Here is a 20,073-nt window from a genome sequence, read left to right on the forward strand (position 1 = left end):
CAATAGAGTGTGGAAGGAGCAAAATTTTCCCAGTTACATTGAGGAGAGCTGTTACAATTCCTTTAGCTAAGCCAACGAAAGATGAAAGTGAAAAAATGGTAAACAGTCACCTAGTCTACTTCTTGGATAAGAATTTTTTTACATTGGGAAAGTTTATGAGAAGGCGTGGAGATACAGTATATTCATGATCTTTATGACAGACAGTGGCTTGTGTGCCAACCTACCAGTTTTCATTCAGAATTTTTTTATTGCTAGAACTTTAAGTAAGGATTGGCTCTGTTTTGTCTGAAGTATTCGAACTGGAGGAGGGTGTACCTGTGTGCTTAGTGTAATGCTGTTCAGTTTAAATATAAACTCTGTATTAAGAGAACTTTCTCCTACCATTTTAGGATCTTTATATGTTAATGATCTATAAATTAGCTGTTGAGAGGCATACATGAGACATGTAGAGAGGCAATTGCTGATTGCTTGATTGATTGATTGCAGGATCTAGGAATGGTCAGACAAAAAAGGCTTCATGTTTTAGAAACAGAAGTCTTGTCAAACACCTCCTGGAGTGCAGATTGTTGCTCTATACTTCGCTTTACATAGCACTTTTGCGCTCTAGTAAAGCATAAAAGTGTACATGGGTACTATGGCTCAGTTGTTTATGGATCCGCTCGATCTTTCAGTGTTGTTAAAACTATATCCTGTTCATCATGGTTACAGACGAAAACAACGCAAGGCCAAAGCATCGTGGGAGAGAACATCGTGGCCAAAAGAGAGAGGAAAGGTTTAGGGAGCAAATATAGTTTATTCTGAAACTTTATAAAGGGCATACAAATATTAATGTGATGAGGGAAATTGCTACTGCATTTTTAAAAGTTCTTTAATTTAATGTTTTAACTGCAATGTACTGATTCTGAGAAGTGATGCTAAATGCTGATATGTTAGTCTATTTCTAATAGATTTCTTCCTAAGATTCATGGTAAAAAACACTTTTTCCCATATATATAAGGTGAAGTAAACTTAGTTCTAATATTTTAAGCTTGAGATATCAAATTTGGGAAATTTCCTTTTTTTTTTTTTTTTTTTTTTTTTTTTTAAGTTCACACTTACTAAAGTATGTTTCTCACAAAGTTGTGCTTAGAGCATGAGTCGGGTGAAATTTATTTGAGAATGTTTAATTTTTTCCTTCCATTTTGTCTCATTTGGGGCCACTTGTAACATGGATATTTTGAATTTCCTGCACTCTTTCTCTGGCAGGCCATGATATTTAGCACTTTTGCTATCTTCAGAGGCCTTTTCTGTTATTACTAAGTGATTGTGTGTTAAGTATATTCAAGTTTTATTTGTCACTTAGTACCTCCTTGAGGTCAAATCTATGAATTTTTCCTCGTAAATTTTAACACTAGCTTGTATAAGTATTTTGGATAACTGAATTATTGTATTGTGTTGCTGGAAATTGGTAATCTGTGTTTCTTTGCTGTAAGAAATCTACTTTTTATACCTAAGTAGCCATGTTAAATTTTAAATAATTGGTGAAAAATTATTTTTACTAACTGCAGTTGATCTATGTCTTTTATCTGTTTAAGTATTTGTTCTATATTTTTTAGAATATGTAGCAACTGCATTTATTTACCAATTACGCACAATCGTTTCAGATGAGTACATTTATTATTATTTAATGCATATACTGCCACAATAGGAAATGCCTATGACATCAAAGAAGGTAGATATCATAGCATGATTTAATCATGTTTGATACGACAGTGTATGAGAACAAATAAAAGCATAAATATATTTTAGGTTAAAGCCTAAATGTATTGTTATCTACATGTGATTGAAACAGCCACAGTTGCTCAATGAAATGTTTATCAAATGTGCCCATCATGGCAGTGTATACATTAAATATATTAAATTTAAGGCTAGTAAAATAATAATATTAATTTATTTTTTAGTGAGTTCTCAGTGTATGCGAGTGCAATAAATGCTGCTGAATAGGTTTGATATCTTTTGCCTGGGAGAAAAAAAACGTAGGTAAATCTGGGAATGCTTTTGACAGATAAACACAAATCCACTGTACATTCTATTTTAGTTACCGAAACTGGAGTCTGAGATTAAGCAGCATAGAGCCTTTAAAATTTTCATCTCTGTGCAGAAGTCCACTGCAGAGGAATATGAAATGTTGAAGCAAGCATTAGGTGAAGCTGTTTTAGGGCAATTAACAGCATGCCAGTGAAAAAAAAACAATTCAAGATGGACAGTGTCTTGTTTTCAAAGCTGCTTCTGCTAGTTCAGTGAATGCATAATATGCATTCACTGAACTAGCAGTTACTGTAATTGCCAAATTATAGAGTGATGGCAGAGATGTTACCCATTTCTCATGATAACCCATTTACCAGTGTATGTGATCATCTGCCCACAAGCCACAGCTATGTGAGATAGGGCTGATACTGCTAACTCCTGAGCAGAAAAAAGTATAAGATGAGTGTTAGGAAGTTGAGTCTATTTGACGTAGAATAGTAAGGCATAATTAAAATTCATTATTACTACTGAAGAGTGTGGGCTTCATCATTACAGTCCTGAGCATATAATTGTTACTCGCCAATATCATATTATATGACAGTTTTAAAGACTGATTGAGTACCTTTGGTGCAACCAAAAGGAGATGCTTGCATCTGATTGGCACTTATATCAGGATAATGCACACCTTCATGATTCTAATATCATTTTCTAATGTTTGGCTAAAAAAAAAGATTCAGTCTGTGCTTCAGCCTTCATTTATCCAGAACCTAGTTTTGTGTGATTATTTTTTATTCCCTCTTTTAAAATAAGAGCTTTGAGGCCATTGTTTCAATTTATTGATGCCCGTTTTGAAAAAGTGTGAGGTGACTTTAATCATGACTTCAAAAAGTGGATGTAAGTGTTTCAAACCTGGCAGCCCCGTCAAACCAAATATGTAACATTTAGTGGTGCTTGTTTGAGAAAAGACCGTATCAAAATACCTATCAAAATAGATGCTGCCTTATGTGTTTAATGAAAAGTAAATTCATTCTGTTTACTTTCTGTTTACTCTCCCTTTATCTTAAATTAGCCCTCATAGTTTAACTCCTATTTAAATACACTCATGTCTATAAATTAAGGATAATTTGGAGTCACACGGAAATCGAACTCTAAAATAAATATATCACCTGTAAAATCACTACACACATCTTCAAGAATCATATGCAAATTTCAGGAAGTAACCAGATGACACCGATGGTACGTCACAATGACGAGAGTGTAAGAGAGTGATATATAAGGAACACAGGCAAAGAAGTAAAAATGTTTGCAGGCGCTTTATAAGCATTTCAGTGCAATAACCGAATAGTTATGACACAAAGGACGCATTTGGATGTTTTTTACATGGTAGAATTATTGGCCGTCTGGAATGTGGGCGTACCCAACTGGAAGTATCAGATGAACTTGGAATTGCCCAGAGTGTCATCTAAAGGCTTTGGCAACAATTCCAAGATGATGGTAATGTGAGTAGACGTTACAGCACAGGTCACCCCAGAGTTACAATGCCAAAAGGAATAGGCAGAGCACAGCCTCAGACCTGTCTCGTCAGCTCTCTTCAGCCACTGGTACGACAATTTCAAGGCAGACCATGTACAGACGCTTAGGGCTGATTGGTCTATATGCTAGTAGACCTGTCAGATGCGTTCCACTGACTGCAACTCACTGTCACCTGCGGTTAGCCTGGAGCAGAGAGCATGCATTGTGGACACCGCAACAGTGGGCTTGTGTGATGTTTTGCAACGAGTCCAGGTTTAGCTTGCAGTCTGATTCTCGCCAGACTTTCATATGGAGAGCTCCAGGTACCCGTTACCACCAAGAAAACATCATTGAACGACACCGTTACGGTGGTGCAGGAGTACTCGTTTGGGGTGGAATTATTCTGGGTTCCAGAACTTACCTGCATGTTCAAATTGGAACCATGACAAGCCAAATCTATCGGGACGTCATTCTGGAACAACATGTACGTTTGTTTCGGGGCGCCATGGGCGCATAATTTACTTTTATGGATGACAATGCCCGTCCTCACCGTGCAAAGATTGTAAGCGAATGCCTTCAATTGGAGGATGTCACCCGTATGGACTGGCCAGCATTCTCACCGGACTTGAATCCAGTAGAGCACGTGTGGGACATGCTTGGCCGATGAGTTGCAGCCCGTCAACCTCCTCCTACATGTTTACCGGTATTTCGGAGAGCATTGCTTTTTGAGTGGTGTAATATCCCCCGAGATCAGATCGATAATTTGATACTCAGCATGCCTAGGCATTGTACAGACTGTATTGCATCGTCTGGGAGACATACAATGTATTAAAAATCATACCAACTATGTAATATTGGTTTGTTGTAAATAGGTTTTTTTTGTGATTTGCTCCAGGGAGAAAAAATCGCTAATTTTTTTAATAATATCAAACGTATAGCATCTTTGTTTGCTCTTTACCTTTTGTTTAATAAATTAGCTTTACGAATAAGTCAAATTTGTTTTGCTTCTAATTCTTCCTTTGCCTGATTTTGCATTATCCTTAATTTATGGACTGGAGTGTATTAGCAGTAATTTCCTTTTGTCTCTGATTTATACTGCCAAGTGAAAACATACTTTTCAGCTTTAAAAAAATAATAATAATTAGAATTTTTGCCTTCGTAATGGTTATTTTCTCCCATCTGGTAATGAGAGTCCTGCAGTAGGGAGAAAGAGTTAAAAAAAATCTAACTGTAACTAAATTTGGTGATAAACGCTGATTTTACAGATGCACTGATTACCATGAAAAAAAGGGATATTCATTATTTTTATGATGGGTTATTAGCTTTTCAGTACCTGCCACCCGATTTTGTATGTTTGATGACTACTAAAATTTTTACACACTAGTGTTGTAGTAACCCACTTCAGTGCAATAGGGAAACAGTTTTTATCCATAAAGGTTTCAGAAAATTATATACTTAAATTTTTCTTTCCATTAATAAACTTTAGTGTTTTTACGCATGAATAATTTAAATTTAATTAATTTTTCATGCCTGTTTATATAGCTTTTATTAAATTAGGAGCTACTTAAATTCCGATAAAAATGCTTTTTTTATAAAATTATAAAGTTTATTAAAATTACTTTTAATTAATAATTTATGCAATGTTCAAAACTAGATTTTTGGTGTCTTATTTCAGTTTTCTGTAAAGATCCCCCACCCACCCGGGGGTCGACATAGAGAATTATGCAAAGCTACTGCCTAGGATTTTTCCCTAGGCAGTCTCGGCCACAGGGGTATAAAATTTAAAAGCTTGGAGGTTCTGATGGCCCTGAGAAAGGTCATTTATAGGCCGTCCTTGGGGTCTAGCACATCCTGAGCGAGACGGCTCTAGTAGCCAGGGGGGGTGATCGTCGGGTTTCCTGGGTAATGTCCCACTGCGACTTTGCAAAGTGTTCATTACGTGTTTTTGTGCTTGTGAATCTCAATCTAATTGGATTACTAAAGTCAGAGATGAAATGCATATAAAACCTGGCTGCCAAGGTAGGATACTTCCAAATTAACTTAATTGGTTTAACTCCTGAAATATTTGGTTTAACTCCTGAAATATTTGGTTTAACTCCTGAAATATTTATTGGTTTATAGGTACACATTAACCATATAGCACTCAGTAATAGTTCTCTGATAATCTCACTGGAATCCAGTGAACTAATTAAGCGTATTTGCACTCTTGTGTCAGCACCATTTTGGCGCTAAAACTTGTTAGTATAGTTTTACTTGCATTCATAATTGCAATTAACTTTTATTTTATTTACCATAATTGTCTAAATTCCTAATTATAACACACTAGTATTTGATTGTAATTGTACCATATAGCACCTTTGCTTGTGTAACGCAGCAATTTTCTGTCAGCATGTAATTTATAAGTTAGTAATTTTATTATGTCAAAATTATATTATTATGTAGTTAAGTACAGTCAAAAGTCTTTCATCCGGACTCGTCGGGACTTTGGCGATTCCGGATTATCAATTTTTCCGGATTATAGATCATCAGTTTAAATCTGGCATGATGGCATGCAGAAATTATAAAATTAAAAATATGAAACCGTAATTTATGAAATAAAGAGCAATTATGATCTAAAGGGTATCAAAATTTACAAAAAAAAAAAAAAAAAAAAAAAAAAAGAGCTTACTATTTATTTGTTTACTTTATTAAACATTTCTTTCAACCTGCGCATGCTTAAAGCATACATTACACATAGTCGAAATTAGAAAATTGCAACCAGACAACTATTTGACGTGTAATCATGATATTTATAAAAACGAGGAATTTGATTTAAATCATATCAAAGACAAGATGAAATACTATTATCGAGATGAAATATGAAATACTACATTTAGTAAGGAATTATAAGCCCAATAAAATAAAAAAATCTGCCCTGAAGATACGAATAGTGCTGACAGATCAACTTCCAGTTAATTGCGCGCCACGACGTCCCCCCCCCGCCCGCAGAGCAGCGTAAAATTGATAAACAGATTTCGGAATGGTTAGAGAAACTAAGGATATGCCTTTATCCATTTTTTGCAGCAATTCCACTTTTTGTTTGATGGACATCGAAACATGCTTTTGCTTTCTAGATCCTTTGGCAGCTCCAGAATCGGAAATTCTTTTTGACATAATCGAAAGTTCAAGCTTACTTTTATAAAATTGCTCTAACAGCCTGCAAAAAATAATAAGCCGGATCCAATTCGAAGATTAAGAAACAATGCAATCTGCAACATTAACTGAAATAGATAATTAGATAATTTTAGCTTAGCTTATACCGTTGGTTATACATTAAATGCACATGCGTAAATGTATTATGCGCATGGGTAAATGTATTATGCGCATGCGTAAAGGTATTATGCAATGCGTTGACGCATGCGCAGAAAGTTTGTAGCTTTGAGGACCCGGATTATGGACGTCCAGATTAAAGACTTTTGGCTATTATGTAGTTATTAATTTTATTATGTCAAAAGTGATTTATTTTATCTGCAATACGTGTTATTTCAGAAGTAGCCTTGTTTTCTTGTGTTAATTCAGTAACAGCATCTTATTCTTCTTGTGTTAATTGCAATTCAAGCAATTTCTTATTCCATCAGTTTTTCTTCTACCTGCTAAGTGTTTTATTATTTCAGCAAAAGTTTTCTGTCTTTTTGCTAATTGTACTTCAAGCAATCTCAATTACAAGCACCCCTTATTTCCCTACCACTGCCCATTGTATTCCCCACATGTACCATATCCGTTACATATACTTCAATATTTGACAGCTCTCCTAACATTACAACATTACTATCCTCAAATGAAATAACTTACAAGAGAAATTACAACTTTGATTAACGTGTGCACTGTATCGCAAAACAGAAAAGAAGTGGAAAATTTCTTATTTCCCAGGACAAGAGAGTACTGTCTACTCTTGAGGCACTCTGGAGTCTTGCACTCCACAGGTCAGATTGCAAAGTTCAGTTGATTTTTGCTGACGCTGGAATGAGCACTATTAAAGAACCAGCTGTGCATGTGGCAACTAACACCGACGAGAGGAGCACCCTGGACACTTCAACAGCTTTCCCCATTCCTTGTCCTACATACAACTGAAAACCTTTGCAGACGTATTATGATAGTCTAGCAAGCCAAGTTTAATTATACAGCCGAAAGGCAGTATCTTTCAAGTGAACTTGAAAAAGGAACTTCAAAAGAAAGCTCCGATTTCAAAACTTCAGGCGACAGTTGCCAGAACATTGCGTACCAAAAACGGAGGGCTAGAGGTCTTCTGAAAATCCACAGAGGATGTCAACAGGCTTGAGAAATACCTGAAACATGCAAATGTACATGCCGAACTACATAGAAGGCAATGAAGAAAACCACGATGTGCCATTCACAATGTACCAGAGTGGGTCAAGGCCACAAGATATTATCGCTGAACTCAGCAGCGCAGCAAACAATTACAATTAGAGCACAATTAAGCTCAATGCAATTAGAGCACGTTTTAAGCTCAAGGAGAGAAGGTCTAACAGACTTGAATCCTTGAAGTGGATCTTTGAATGTGAGCCTTCCAGTTTTGCTGCCATCATTAGAGTCAAAAAGGGGTCACGGGGTGGAATGTGCACACCATCTCAGAATACCTCGGAATACGACGCTGCTTCAAATGTCAACAGCTGGGACATACTCAAGATGTCTGTAAAAGCAAAAGTAGCTACTGCTCCTGCAGGAACAATCATAGTGTACGGGAGTACGGGAATGTCACTCACAGCATCCTATCTGCATTAACTGCACTGACTCAAATCACAGACACGGCTCCAAATATGATTTCAGGCATCCTGCCTACTCACCGCAATGTCTGGAATACCAACGAGCTGCAAGTTCCATCCGTAACATCACGACATACTAATGGGCCAGGCCGAGTATCCATTCCTGATGGAGAAACCGTTTTACCTCAATCATTTTATGATACTCTCCAAAACTCCCACCCTGCTGCACTGAGCAACAGGAACCTGAATGAGCTGACCACGGATATTGCTGCTGTCAAATTTGTGCGAATAAACTTGCAGAGAGCACAAGCAGCAACGGCTCAACTCGCACAATTCGTAATGGAGCATGAAATTGACTTCATACTCATTCGGAAACCTTATCAGCATGGCAATAGAGTTATCAACTTCCCACTTTCATGGACAGTAATCAATGCTACTGATGAACCCAGAGTCGCCACCATTTACTGCCGCCAAAGATGGATTCCCAATATAATCAGATGTTCAAGAGACGTAATCACTATAGCAATTGAAACAATAAGACTGATCCTATTAATTACTAATGTTTATATTCCCTCCTCCAGCAGACATGCGTGCCTCACTTGATCAGCAACAAGAAATCCTGAAAGAATATCCAAGAGCACATCATCTACTAGCGGGCAATTTCAATGCCCACTTGGAACTGTCGGGTTTCTCAAATACTGATGCTTGAGGACGACAGGTAGAGACTTCATTGCCTGTAATGATATCGTCCTGCATAATGTCCCAGGCAGTCAACCCACATATGAAACAATTTACGGACAGGGTTGGCCAAATTTAACTTTAACAACAGCAGCCTTTCCATCAAAATTCCATTCCTGGATGGTCGATGATACCCCGTCTAACTCGGACCATAAATACATTACGTACAGCATAGGACACCATAATAAAAAATTCTCAATCAAAAGGTACAAACTCGAGCGAAGGACGTTGAAGCTCTTCGCCCAAATGCCATTTGTGATTCGACTTTTTAGATCAAATCTCCAAAGGTACGCTATGTTGCCAACTGGTGGACTAAAAGCCTCACGACTCAAAGGAGTTAAGACCCGTGTTCTTTGCAGAAAGGTGAAGTCTGAGCATAATTCAGAACGCCGAGAAGAACTAAGTATTATCTACAAAAAAGCACACATCCAGTATAAAAAGGCCATTCTACAAGCCAAGCTGTACAGCTGGGGGGTGTTTTGCACAAACAATAAAAATCCCTATGGGATATTGCATAAAATCGCAACAAATGAGGTCTTTGCTTCTCCTATTCACAAGGTCTACGTAAACGGTACCAATAATCCACAACCGACAGAGGAGCATAGGAGCGCGATTGTGGCAACACTCACCAAGATCCTTGATGCAGTCTTTCAAGACGACAATACATTGGACGCTTCCAATCCAGCTTATCTTCTATACTCCACAACAAAAGATGACGTGTCATTCACACAACCTGAAGTCTGCGCTGTTTTGCGAAATCTACCGAGGAATAAAGCCCCAGGGCCCGATTCATTGGACTACAACATTGTCAAGGCGATGCATCAGGCAAAACTAAAGTTTCTTAAAAATTTTTACAGTAAATTGCTGCAACTGCTTTATTTTCCCAAGCTCTTTAAGACAGGGCAAGTTATTCTCTTCCAAAAGAAAGAAAAGGACTCCAACGATCCACCCTCATTCTGGCCCATCTGTCTCCTGCCCACCATAGGGAAAATTTATGAGAAACTTTTAGTTAATAGAATAAAGCACTACTTGGAGATTAAGGGTGAGATAACGGGCTCTCAGTATGGTTTTCGAGAGCAGCGCTCAACTATCCAAGCTCTTAGCGCCATATAAAAGGGAATCTATGACGCAAATCAAACGAACTCGGAAACTAAAACTGCTTGGGCTTATAATCGATGAAAAGGCTGTCCTGGCTGCCTCACCTCAGAGCAGTCCTTGTGAGGACGCACACAATTGCAAATACTTTAAGGGACCTCCAAGGCTCAGACTGGGGCTTTAGATCACATATCCTAAAAATCCTCTATCAGTCCGTTGGGGGAAAAATGGCCCTCTACGGAGCGGCAATCTGGGCAACACCAATGAACGAAAGGAAAATGAAATTGCTCAGTAGTATACAATGCCCCTTTGCTCTGGCTATTACAAAAGGATACCATACATGAGCAACACCGGCAGCCACAATACTGGCAGGACTTTTGCCACTACATATTAGAGCAGCACAAGGAGCAGCAGTAACGACTGTCCTCCAATTACATCTCTGCACCGCTTTTGGACCTCTTTGCTATGATCCAGAGGAGTATAAAACATAACATCTCATAAATGCTAACCATCCTTCACATCATGGAAAAGGGGTTATAGCACACACCACCTGTCAGCACAGCCCTCATGAAGGAAGAAGGCCAGTAAATGTCATCCATGTGTCTAACTACAGAAAAGGACTCTCGACCCACACATCATGGAAAGATGACTCTGACATAAAGTATCTATACTATGTATACACGGATGGTTTAAAAGTTGACAGACAAGTAGGCTGTGGCCTCAGAGTAACTAAGAACAAGGAAATGCTGATAACATGGAAAGGTCATATGGGATGGAATAATTCAGTTTTCCAGACTGAAGCAATTGCGATTTGCAAAGCTATCATGTTAACAAGCCCCCAGTAGGATCCACTATTAATATTCTTACAGACAGTCTCCCGGTCATATATGCCTTACAAAATTTCAGACAGCCTTCTCCTAGCATAGCGGGGATTCAGGGCATGCTGAAGGAGCCTTCGCCGACAACGAATACCCTCATATCTCGTATAAAGGCGAATGCCGGCATTTAAGGTAATGGGAAAGCCGACAGGCTAGCAAAAGAAGCAGCTCACAATATCGATGCTCAAAGCATTATTACCAAACTCCCGTGGTCTCATCTTAAAAAAGTGACAAGGACAGCAGCTCAGCACCAGTGGGAATGGGACACTACCGAACAGAGCAGGAGGACCTATGAATATTACCATAGAGTTTCGCTCGATCGTCTTGAGTCATCCCCACAAATAACGAGATTTGTGACGGGGCACGGGCCTTTTCCCTCCTATTACTATGTTTGTGGCTGCTAAAATTTAAAACTTTGCTGTTTGAAAAAATGAATTAAATGACAAATTAATAGCAATCTCATTACTATAAATGTTTTAATATTGATTATAAACATTTTAGAAAATGCATTATAATTAATCTGTTAAAATTGCTTTGAACATATTTTACGAAGATTTTAAATAAAAGTGTTTAATTTATGTTTATACTAACCAATTGAATAGCTCTAGGCTTTATTTTATATATATATATATGTAATGAAATTCAGCAGTAAATTTTTTAAGAAATCTAAAATCATTTAATGAGCATATAGACAGCTTATATTCTTTAAACTGTGTTTTCTCAGTTTGCATTTTTTCGATAAATCCTTTTATTTAAAATCATAAAACTTGTATAGATATGCCTTAAATTATTTAATATTTTTACTGCTTAATTAAAATGATATACTTTAGAGAAAGAAGAATGGGTTTTGCAAATTACTGAATCATATTTGTTTCAAAGTTTTTTCATAAAAATGTGTTTTTATTTTTTTCTCAGAAACTAATTCATTAATTGCAAAATCGATCCTTAAGGTTATCAAGAACTTTCTAATAAATACAATAAGAAAATATGGGTTAAAATCATGAAAATTGTAGGAGAAGAATGGCATTTTAGTTGTTAAACTTTCCTTCCAAAAATTTTAATTTAAGAAAAATACTGGCAAAAAATCTTTTCTCATCTTAAAGTTATTTTGTCTTACAAAACCATTTAATAACATTCATAAAAGTAGATGAAAGTTCTTGAATAAAAAAATCATTCAAAAGGTACCGAGTCCCCTGTCGAGTTGAAGCCGATATGCCCATCTTTAGTTTTAATTTGAATGGTATTTCTGAAATACCCAGCATCAGATAACCTTGTCTGTACTTGTTTACAAATTTCATATTTCATACGGTTCTATGTAATTTTTTTGGATGGTTTCACATCCTCAAATATCTACCAATGTGAATGTTTCGCTTATAGTATAGCGAGCAGTCAGTTGCATGTTAGCATGTTGTTTATTAAAATTAAGTGAACCGCGCAGTTCAGTATGGGAAATCTCCCCATTTGCCCTACTCTCGAGAGGTAGGACCGTTCTACCTCCAATTCGGAGAGGCAGTTAATGCTTGTTGCCATGTGAATGGGACATGTTGGAAAAACCAGTTTTCGCTACTGGTCAAATCTGCTTTTGTGATCAGGGCTATAGAAACGTTGATTTTACACCAATATTTTATATCCTTGATGCCAATTTGGTGAACCATTATTTATTGTATCTTGCTTTCATTACTGCATGTTTATCAAGACATGAAAACTTGAGTGATGATTCATGCATTGATGCCTAAATAATTTTTTATACTAGTAATTAAATAACGAAAGAGTATTATCCATTTACAAATTTAAGTTAACTATGCTGTTAACTATGTTAACTATGTTAAAATGTTGATGAGGAAAGATTTAACAAAAATTTCTTTCCATGTGCTAAAAATAGATTTTGTTAATGATACTCATATGACAAAATATTATGTTTAGTGCTATTTGAATTAAGAATAACTGATTTGTTATTCACATAAAGCCAGAACCGGACCCAGAGCTCGCATGGGCGCACCGGGGGGCAGAAGAGGAATTAAACAGAAGTTTTTTTCATTGCAATGACAATGTCCCAATCATCAATCAGTAAATGGACGGCGATGGTTCTAAATCCAGAAAGTACAGCTACTGATAGTGAAGAAAGTGACAGAGGTTATTAAAAAAAGAATTTCGATTGACAAGTTTGTCGGAATTCTCGATACAGCAATAACAGTACTTGAGCAATGGGAACTTCGTAACAACAAAAAATTATATGTCTATAGAAAGATAAAAGTATTAACACACACACACACACACACACACAGAGAAAGCAACTTGAACAACTTGCATTGAAAGAAATGTTTAATAAACATCTAAATATTAAGCTCCTTTTTTTTTTTTTTTTTTTTTTTTTTTTTTTTTTTTTTTTGTAAACTTTGATACCTTTTAGATCATAATGCTTTATGATTTCATATTCTTAATTTTATAATTTCTGTATGCCTTCTTGGTAGATTTAAAAGGATCTAATATATGGAAAAATCCAAATCCGAGATCACCGAAGTCCCAACAAGTCCGGATCTCATACTTTGTACTGTATTTTAATTAACGCATTTTTGAAACGAGGGTTTAAAGTAAAAACAGATTAAAAAGAACTTGTGGGCTGGGTGTAGCAGTGCTATGTACTGAATACATCTGAGATGTTAAGTTACAGTTATTTCTTTCGATACTGTTTTTTTTTTTTTTTTTTTTTTTTTTTTTTATATATAATATAATTTGCTTTCATGCTTTGTGTATTTCTGCTAGAAATCAGATGTTTCTAAATCATATCCTAAAAATGCTAGAGAGCATATAGGTGAGGGAAAGCAATGAGTAAACTAATACTATAATGATTATATAATTTTTTATACATTTATTTTTTAAATTATATTTCCTAAATTTGATTTTATTAGAATTAAAAAAGCAAGTTTAGAAACAGAAAACTAATAAGTGAGCAAAAGTTGTAAATTTTAATTGGAAATAAAGCAAAAGTTTTAACGACATCTTTTGAACAACAGCATTGTTAAGTGCAATTTCCTGATGATAACAACATTCACAGTTGCCAGAGCTTATTAACTAAATTATGCATTATTATTTGCTTTCTTTTTTAACAAGAATTTGTAAATTTGAAGTAATTATTATTTACATATTTGTGTGTTTAATTTTATTTGAATTGTATTAATTTTTTCTAACCATTCATCTAAAAGATGTTAAACACTTTACAAAATAAGTGAGGCATTCTTGTAATAGTTGTCCCAAATTATAATATGTTAATATCTATATAAGTTTTAATATTTTTTAGGGTAATGATAATGATGAGATGCAGTTCAAGTCAGATGTTAGCATTTTTGAGAATATCCTGAGAAAGAAACTTGGCCAATTATATTATTTACAAAACTTGAAAAGAGTATGATTCTTTTTCATAGATTTTAGTTCTTTGTCTCAATAGTTAACAGCATTTTTCATAGATGCATGTTAAAAATACTGTCTGTGAGAAATTATGTTTCTAAACATGCAAGTATTGTTTTGTAATTCATTTTAGAGTCATTTGATACTATTTATTGTTACATGATTTGTTGTGAGTGTGTTTTTGAGAAATTGTGGTCAATGATTTAATGTCAAAACTCAAACCTTTGTTATTAACTGGAAAATAATAAACTAATGTGTTGCTGTTGGTTGGAGGTATTATCCCTTAAATGCATGAATTTTTAAAGTAAAAAATTTATTAGAATTGCACATCAACTTGCACAATAATGACCATTACTTCGTTAATGGAGCAACCACACTGAAACTTTCAAAACTATATGCTCAAACAGTATGTATCCAGTTGGTTACTGGATTACTATGCAGTAAGCTAAAATTTGTGTTTTGATTTGATTTACGTGACTAAATATGAGTATGTTGCCAGATGACAACTTTATGCATTTAAGAATTAATTTACAAATTGAACTTGAAAAAAGCATTGTTAATAATATTTTAGTGTAATCTGTTAAACACACGAACATGCTTGCATGCATACACCTGCCCCCCCTCCAAAAAATGAGAATTCAGGCAGCAATACAAGAATGTGTGAAGAATCTGCTAAAATATAAATTGCCTCAGTATCATTAGCTGAATAAATTTGTGAATAATTGGCCACTAATATTTATTGTTAGTTTTTTCCTTGGAATTTGCAACCAAACAACTTTTAGAATGAGCAAAAAATATGTGTGTATAGTAAACCTATTAAAAGAATGTTTGTTGTTTACATGAGTGATGTTTGGTTTAAGATCTAAATCTATTTTCAAACGTAAGTGAGTTAATGATATATTAAAATATGTTCATTAGTCTTAAGAGTCTGTGATACTCTGGCAGCTTATTAGTTTATTTTGACGTGTAAGTGAAAATTTTCTGGCACCTTCATTGGGACCCAAGAGGTATTTGAAATTCTAAAGTATGGGTATAGTTATTAAACCTAAAGATTCACAGAGCTATCTTTATAAAATCTTTCACCGTTTTAGAAGAAATATTGAAATGTGAGGCAGATTCTTCTGAACTACAATCATAGCTTAATGCTTTTGTTTCAAAAGCTGAATATTTCGAAAATATGCACATTTTCTCACCACATGGACTGAAAATGAAGCAGAGTTATATGCCATTGAAGATTGTAGAGGCAAGGTTGTTCGAATCAAAACTAAAGTGAAAGATATTCTTCAGAATCTACAGAATATCAGCACTTCAAATTTGATTGTGATTCAGTCAGTTAATGAGAATTTATGCAAATGTGCATTTAAATTACCAAATCTTGAATTACGAAAATTAGATGGTAAAATTGTAGAATGGCTATTTTTTTAAAGTCGGAAAAAATTAACAAAAATGCTGCAATTTATGACAGTGATAAATTTCATTATTTATTACAAGTAACTGTTGACTTTTTGCATGCAAGCTGAATTATGGAAAGTTTTCCCCCACCAGCTGCTAATTATCCCAAGGCCATAGAATGTTTGAAGATAATGAGTTGCAAATGGAAGTTTATGTAAGAGAGTTGTTGAAATTGGTCCTGAGAAATGCAAATTCTTCTAATCTCTGTAATAACGTATGTGCATTGTTTGATAATTTGAAACCATTAACATCACTACAAATGAATGTGCTGCACTTCTTTTTCCTTAGTTGAAACTTGCTTGCCTGAAGATTTTCTAAGAGCCTATCAAAGAAGTGCAATTTGTCTATGTTCCAGACAAAAATTATAGACTAGGCAGTTTATTAAAATTTTTGACATGAGAAATAGATTCGGAAAAGCACATAAATTTAAATATGGCTGGTTTTGCTTTGCAGAAAGAAATGTCTTATGGAGAGTGCATGCAGCCGAACATAAGACTGTTGCAAATCTATTAAAACTGTTCAAAATCTACCTTCAGCAGCAGTTAGAAAGTCCTCCACGAAGTCATCCCTTCCCTTAGGCAGATAGGCCTAGTGTGCTTTGCCATAATTAAATACACCAACCTTCAGCAGCAGGAAGTTTTTTTATTGCTGATTCTTCTGCTAAGATATGCATGTTTTGCAATGAAAAACATGATTTGTTAAATTGTTTTAAAGGTGGGTGAAAAAATGCTGTTTTCAGAAAGGCAAAAATATTTAAAAGATAAGATAAGGGGCACTGCTTTTGGTGTTTAAAGACTAGTTAAATAAATGTTCTATTAAATTTGCCATATGAATCATAGTAGTAAGAAGCCTGTGTTAAAGTTCGGTGAATCTTGCTAGTGTTAGTAACTAATCACAAGTACTTTTGCGAACCCTGAAAGTGAAATTAGTTGGAAATAACTGTACACGTTGTGTTCGAGCTTTATATGCCGCAGTATAACAAAAATCGTATTTAAGAAAAGACTTAAATTTTACTGTAAGCATTGTACCTCTAGTCAGCAGATTTTGAGCCATGCCCTTTTTGAAAGAAAAGAACCCCTAAAATTTTGCATAATTTCTGAAAAATTACGCTAAAGAGCCTAGATTAGTTGTTCTCAACCTTTTGAGTAATGCTTAACACCTAAACAAAAATTGAAAAACTTTAGTACTACTAGTACATTTTACAATGATTATTTTTCACTTTCTCAATAGCAATTGTCATTTGCACAACCTATAGGCTATTTGTATTAAATTTGAACACATAAAAAATGATAGATTAAAATACTAAAAAATATTAGGTTAAAAATTTGATAAAAAAGATATTGATTACCATTTTTACAATTAAAATTAAATTTTGAAGTTATAATAATTTAATTCTAAACTTTATGGTGAAATTTGGACCTGTTTAAGAGAGAACAATTTCTTTATGTCTGTCTGGTCTTATTTCACTTAGTTTTAACCATAAAATAGGATCCACTTTTAATTTTGTTCTGTATTTATTTTTCAAATATAACATAGAAGAAAATCCTTCACACAAATAGGTTGTGCAAAATGAAATAAAAATTTAATAGCTTTATTTGAAATGCCTTTAATTCTTTTTCCAGTTCAGCCAAAAGTTAACAAGTGTACTATTTTTTAAATCTTCAGTTAGAGTTCGATCATAGGAAATGCCTATCAGTTGTTCTATTTCTTCAGGAAGTTTTTAATTGAGTAGTTAATACTTTGTGTACCATCTATTTTTCTCTTGCATACCATCAGTGCCACTGGTTGAGAATCCTTGGCCTAGATGATAATTTTGCTTTTGTTATTTATGTGCAAGATACAATTTGTGATGCTGTATCTTTTGCCTTAAATGCTGCAAGGTTGAAGAGCTCAAGTCCATGAATATACCATTTTATGACACTGTTGATTCATCAAAGCCTATTCCTCTTTTAATTGATGCAAATGCATCTGGTTGACTTTTCACGGGTACTTTCTTGTGGTATTGTAGCTATAGAAACTTACCTGGGCTGGACACTGATATGGAAAATACGAATGAATGCTGAAAGGGAAAAATGGTGATATGATTGTAACTATGTTTGTGAAAATTGCCAATATTTCTGAACTTTTTCTTTAGACATTTTATGAATATCTCATCCACTCATGGCAAAAGAATGAAAAGGAATTTCTTATGAAGAAATATTTTCAAGAGCATTAATAATTAAGGATAATGGGAGGTGCGAAGTTGCCTTATCATGGATCTTTTGCCTCTCAACCGACAAAGATATAGCAGTAAAAAGAAGTCTCATCTAGAAAGTTAGATGTCACAGATAAACATATTTCTCACCAGCACACACTTTCTCACAGACATGTAGTCAAGGATCATGGTACTACCATAGTGCATCCCGTGTTTGATGCATCTACCAGACAATTTGGATACCCATCTTTGAACCAGTGTCTAGAATCTGGTTCTAATTTATTAGAACTCACTCCAAGTTCCTTCTGAGATTTAGAGAATTTAAATATCATATTATTGCAGATATTGAAAGGCCTTGCAATTGAGTGTTCGGCCAGAGGAATGAAACAATTTGAGATTCTTCTGGTGGAAGGATAGCAACTGTAAAGAAGTTAAAGTAATGCAAATTGCTACTCAGATTGGTCTTTGGTGTAAAGAGCAGCCCTATTCTTTTCTTAGCAGTTCTGGATTATCATTTAGGAAGACATTTTAATGATGTCTGATGTAATCAAAATTATGTTAAGGTTCTTCTTTGTAGTTTCTCTGTTAATAATCTAATAACAAACTTAACTGTATATATATATGTATAAAACAACATATTTGATACATTACCCTTCATTGAGAAGTCTCAAGTCATTCTACGTGAAGGAAATTCAATTTGAAGGGTTGATAGTGCACCAGTGATAATGATCCTCAGCAATTTATTGCTGTGTTAGGAATTCTATGAAATAGAAAAAATTGTATGCTGGTGAAAAGTTTGAACTGGTTAGAGAGCTAGAAATTTTGCAACTTTGTCCAAAAGAATAATTCTCTCATTCACTCATAAAGTATTCAGTCCTGTTGTTTATTATTTCCTGTTTTTCTGATACCTAAATTGTTGTTGCAAAAAAGACGTGAAAAGCAAACATACCTTGGGATACTGAAATCAACGCTAATACGAAAAGGAATTTATGAGCTGATTAAACTCTTTCAAATTTGTTGAAGGAAGTGACTGTATCATGGTGCTTTTTGATTGATCTAAGGAGACAATATTTCTCTGCATGCTTTTCTGCTGCTTGTCGTTCAGCTTTAGCAACAGCTGTTTTCATTTATGTAGAAACATCCAAGAATGTTTTAGTGATTTTTCAACCTAGGTAAGCAGTATTCTAATAATATTAAAAATGTGTGAGTTTTATCTTTATAGTCAGGCTTTTGTTATATTAATATGAACATTGATTTGTATTTGATTACTGTATTATTTTGATTTGATGAAATAACTAATTATTATTTTTTTCCCTAGGCTGAAGGCCATGAAGTGCATCCTTTTGATCAAACTTGTCCTGTTTGTGTAACGAAACTGACGGACACTGTAAGAGTTGCTTTTTTCACTGAATTGTTTTAAAAATGGGAGAATGATCAGATTTCAGCATCAGCTGAGTAAACCTTAACTAAGAAGCCTTGTTAGCTGAATGCATTTTTAGAAATTTATGCAACTTTTAACTTTATCTTCAGCCAAGGAAAAAATGTTCATCCTATGCTCACAGCAACTTTGAACCATATTCTCCGCAAGTACCTATTCTTTGGTTTTTCTTCTGTTGAAAACTGTTTTTTTAACTTTTACATGGGATTACTCAGTTTTTACCCACCAGTGTTTATTTTATCAGTTCTGTATTCTTCTCATCCCCCCCAATTGAATTTCAATTTCGTTTTTGAGAGGGCCTTTCATTTTTTAAGCATTTTAGCAGTATTTTAAGTTTCCTTAAGCATAAGCATTTCACATGTTTAATAAGAATTGATTTTGAGCAAAGGGAAAATAATAATAATAATAATAATAAATAAATAAATAAATAAAAATAAAAATAAATAAATAAATAAATAAATTTTTCCCAAGAGATTAAGCTTTTGTAAATATTTTGAAATTACTATTATTCAAAGTATATATTTAGTATTTATGGAGAATACATTGTTTTATTTTTGTGGATATATAAAATGTATATTTTTCTGCTTTTTA

The 20,073-nt window shown here is 34.5% G+C and overlaps 1 protein-coding gene across 3 annotated transcripts in view; it reads left to right on the top strand.

Annotated features, from left to right (window-relative positions):
* Positions 1-20,073, top strand: part of LOC118199219 (E3 ubiquitin-protein ligase SHPRH) — a 248,889-nt gene that overhangs the window by 191,929 nt on the left and 36,887 nt on the right. For all 3 annotated transcript variants that reach the window (XM_085809803.1, XM_085809804.1, XM_085809805.1), the window contains exons 19-20: positions 14,292-14,396; positions 19,363-19,431. In XM_085809803.1, coding sequence (XP_085665929.1) covers positions 14,292-14,396; positions 19,363-19,431 — 174 coding nt within the window. The remainder of the gene's footprint in view (positions 1-14,291; positions 14,397-19,362; positions 19,432-20,073) is intronic.

This window comes from Stegodyphus dumicola, chromosome X2, assembly GCF_044657685.1.
Source record: "Stegodyphus dumicola isolate Sdum_Otavi_A_Nest chromosome X2, ASM4465768v1".
In the NCBI taxonomy this organism is placed as follows: Eukaryota; Metazoa; Arthropoda; class Arachnida; order Araneae; family Eresidae; genus Stegodyphus; species Stegodyphus dumicola.